The sequence below is a fragment of the Lampetra fluviatilis genome, chromosome 51, assembly GCF_964198595.1.
Source record: "Lampetra fluviatilis chromosome 51, kcLamFluv1.1, whole genome shotgun sequence".
Lineage (NCBI taxonomy): Eukaryota > Metazoa > Chordata > Hyperoartia > Petromyzontiformes > Petromyzontidae > Lampetra > Lampetra fluviatilis.
Window position 1 is genome coordinate 2,448,155 of NC_136325.1, and position 3,621 is coordinate 2,451,775.

The following is a 3,621-nucleotide window of genomic DNA, read 5'->3' on the forward strand; positions in this document are numbered from 1 at the left end:
AAAAAATTACTGTAAACCTGACCTAATTGCTTCTAATGCCGTGACATCCCAACCCAAAGTGTACACGTCACGCTACGAGCTCATCCGGACTCAAAACGACTCCTCAGGGCAATGGGTAAATCCGCAGGGTGCTGCAGCGCGCATCAGCCAGCGCGGAACCTCCCAACGCGCCTGGAGGCTCACGGTCACGTGGTCCCCAAAACGCATATAAATCAGCAGATTCCACGAGCATCACTGATCTGCCCTCAGTCCAAGCAACCGAAGGCCGGGTGAGTTCTGTTACGTTGTTTTACCATTGTTCATCATTGTTATTGTACATGTTATGAGTGTGCATTTGTAAAAAGAAAATCAAGAGACTTTGAAAATGTAAACAATTCACCTTTTGTGGCATCAACAGGGACTGCGTGATAAGGTCTTGGGCTGTAGATGCGGAGCCCAAGGAACGCAATTATGGACAACAGAAGCTCCGTGCTCCACCTCGCCACATTTGAAGCCCCGTACCCTGTGCTGGTGCTCATATTCAGCCTGTGCCTTGCAATGTACCTAGCTATGACCGCAGCCAATCTGCTGGTGCTTTTTATGGTGGCAGTGTCCACAGACTTACACAAGCCCATGCACATATTTCTGTGCAATCTTGCGATTGGCGACATTGTTGGCAGCACAGGTGGCTTGCCCAAGCAGCTGCAGGTCCTCCTGACGGGCAACGAAGAGATCCTGTACGTGTCATGTGTCGCACAGATGTTCACAATTCACGCATCCGCCTTAAATGAGGTTTTTACATTGGCCATTATGTCTGTTGATCGCTACCTGGCCATCTGCTACCCACTGCACTACCACACCAAGGTTACTGCAAAGAGATCCATTTTCACGGCATTACTGTCCTGGCTGATTGCAATCGTTTCAGTCAGCATTCAAGTCACCATTCTCGTTTCACTTCAATTAAGCGAAAAGAACAGGCAAATCCAGGGCATAGTTTGTGATAATATGGGAATATTGAAGTTAGCCGTTGGTGACACGAGCAAAATAGATGCGTACTCTAAGTCAAAGGTCGTCGTATTCGTTGCCTCTCCTTTATGTGTCATTGCGTACACCTACGTTCGGATTCTTGTCGAGTGCATGAACTCGAGCTCCTCCGAGTTCAGGAGCAAAGCTCTGCGCACATTCGGCACGCATTTCATGGCGCTCGCCGTCTTTTTCACGGCGCTGTTCTTGGACATCCTTTTGCCGCGCTTTGTGAAGGATGCGGACAGCGAGAGCGCGAGAAACTTAAGATCGGCCGCTCAGTTGGTGTTCTTGCTCAGCCCGGTTGCGAACGTACTCATTTACTGCCTCCGTACGACTGAGCTGAGACTCACAATTAGTAAGCACTTCAAGAAGATCTTGCGTAAGGTGCATTCATGTCCAAAAATCAAAGTTCATGGTTTAGGTTGTGGTTTGAATTATGCTTAGCACAAGAGTCAAATCTTCATGCAAGGGATACAAACGTTTATTTCGTATACTAAATGTACAATTTATGTGCGCTATGGTTCCTCGGTATCACGTTTTATAACAAGGCGTTGTTTTGGTTGTGCAGTTATATACAGGTCTCCATTGCTGAGCTGATAACTTTATATCCAATGAGATGGATATATCCAATGATGAAGTTATGAATAAAATTATCAATTACATCAATACAATGTTACTTAGATGTATTGATTTTGCTTTCTTCAATTAATATGGAAATATGTAGTTTGGAATTAATTTCCTGCTCAATAACATGAAAACAATTAAGCCCTATCTCCAAATCACTCGAAATATTCTTATTATCATCTCAGACCCTATGCCTGGCTTAGCCTGGGTAGTTCTTGGGTTTGCAACCACCTTGTACGAAACTCAAATTTGTCGGCTGTTGTGGAAGGTACATTGTCATTAGAGGGCAATGCAGCGAAAACCATCGTCCTGCACTCCGATGCTCCAATGTCTGTTTAAAACGTAAGCTTTCGTGACCACTATATCTATAATACAGGTATTTTATGGGTTAGATCGCGTAAATATATAAATGTGTCGTTAAACCCGCCACCACCCGACACAGCCAATTAGTAAGGTTTGTCGCGTAAATAGAACATGCCAATTCGTTCCGAATACAGCACATTGCTGTGTTGGAGAGCCAAGCCACAACATTTACAATCTGAGTACGACGTTTCGCCAGTAATTACAACTAGCTTCATCAGGCGACAGTCAGATTTGTGAAACCCACCTATTTCGTTCCTTAAATAGAGGCGTAGATGTGATGCCAACACTGCCTGCTACCAACCACCAACCCACACTAACCAGCCTGATCCAAGTATGGTCAACCCATTCAGCGTAAGGGTCTCTTAGCCAGCAGTGTGTTGGCAAGTATAAATATATTCAGGAGACCCTTGAATATCGCAAGTTACGTTCTTGGAAACTGCGACGAAAGCCAAAACCGCGATATTCAAGACTGAAGCCTTACCGAAATAATGGGGTTAGGTACACGGTGACCAAAAACAGACATCACAATTGAAATAAGTACTGTGCTGTATGCCATATAAATTTAATAATTGAAATAAACATGTAAAACCCATATAAAAAACATTCCTAGAAAATAACTAGGTGTATAAATACTGAATAAATACTGCACCTACCGATGATGATGATCCAAAGCCGATGTGTTTGTCCGCGAGTGGGCAGCGGTGGTGCTGTAGTCAGCGCTACGCTGCGCTACGAATCAGACGACCCGATTTCGATTCCCGCTTACGCCCAACACCGGTGACGATTACCTGAACCGGTCCCGGGCCTCCCCTGGGTCGACTCAGCCTCAAATTAATACCCGGTAGGGCTGAACAATTAATCGATTTCAAAACGAAATCGCAATTTGAAACAATGCGATTAGCAAATCGCAAAGGCTGCGATTTTTTGCGATTTGAAAAGTCCTATAACTTTCTTATTGGAATTGTTTAATTTTTTTATTGTTATAACTATATTATTTGATTGTTCTATTTCAATTTTTTTATATATATATAAATACATTTTGGAAGTAATTAATGTATTTTAAGTTGTCATCCTTGCATTTAAATATATAGAGCAGTTGATATTTTGATGGTATCATGTTGTAATGCTTCATCACATGCTTTAAATCTATTACACAGTGAATATTGAACTGAAGCTTGACTTTAACAAAATTAATCGCAAATAAAATCGCAAAATCTGTCAGAAAAATCTCAATTAGATATTTTCTCCAAATCGTTCAGCCCTATTACCCGGTGCAATGTGTAAACATCTCCCCAGTGGAAAAACAAAGGCGGTCGGGCGTGGTGCTGGCCACCCACCCCCTCGTGTGCCGTGCCGGCCTTCATTCGGTGCTCCTCGCTAACAGCACTTTCCCCAGCGGTCTGTTAAGACTACACTGGGGATATTTGTCTCCATGCCCCTCCCCCAATCCCCCGCCCTCATTTCCTTCCCCCACCCCCAATTATTCCCCCATCCATTGCCCCCGCCCCCATCCATTCCCCCCCACCCTCCATTCCCCCCCACCCTCCATTCCCCCCCACCCTCCATTCCCCCCCACCCTCCATTCCCCCCTACCCTCCATTCCCTCCCACCCCCCATTCCCCCCACCCC

At 44.8% G+C, this 3,621-nt stretch overlaps 1 protein-coding gene across 1 annotated transcript; it reads left to right on the forward strand.

The window, feature by feature from the left end:
* Positions 1-450: 450 nt before the first annotated feature.
* LOC144948763 (olfactory receptor 6F1-like) lies at positions 451-1,449 on the forward strand. Its single transcript, XM_078878410.1, has one exon. It carries the CDS (start codon positions 451-453, stop codon positions 1,447-1,449), a length of 999 nt encoding a protein of 332 aa, XP_078734536.1.
* The last annotated feature ends 2,172 nt before the right edge of the window (positions 1,450-3,621 follow it).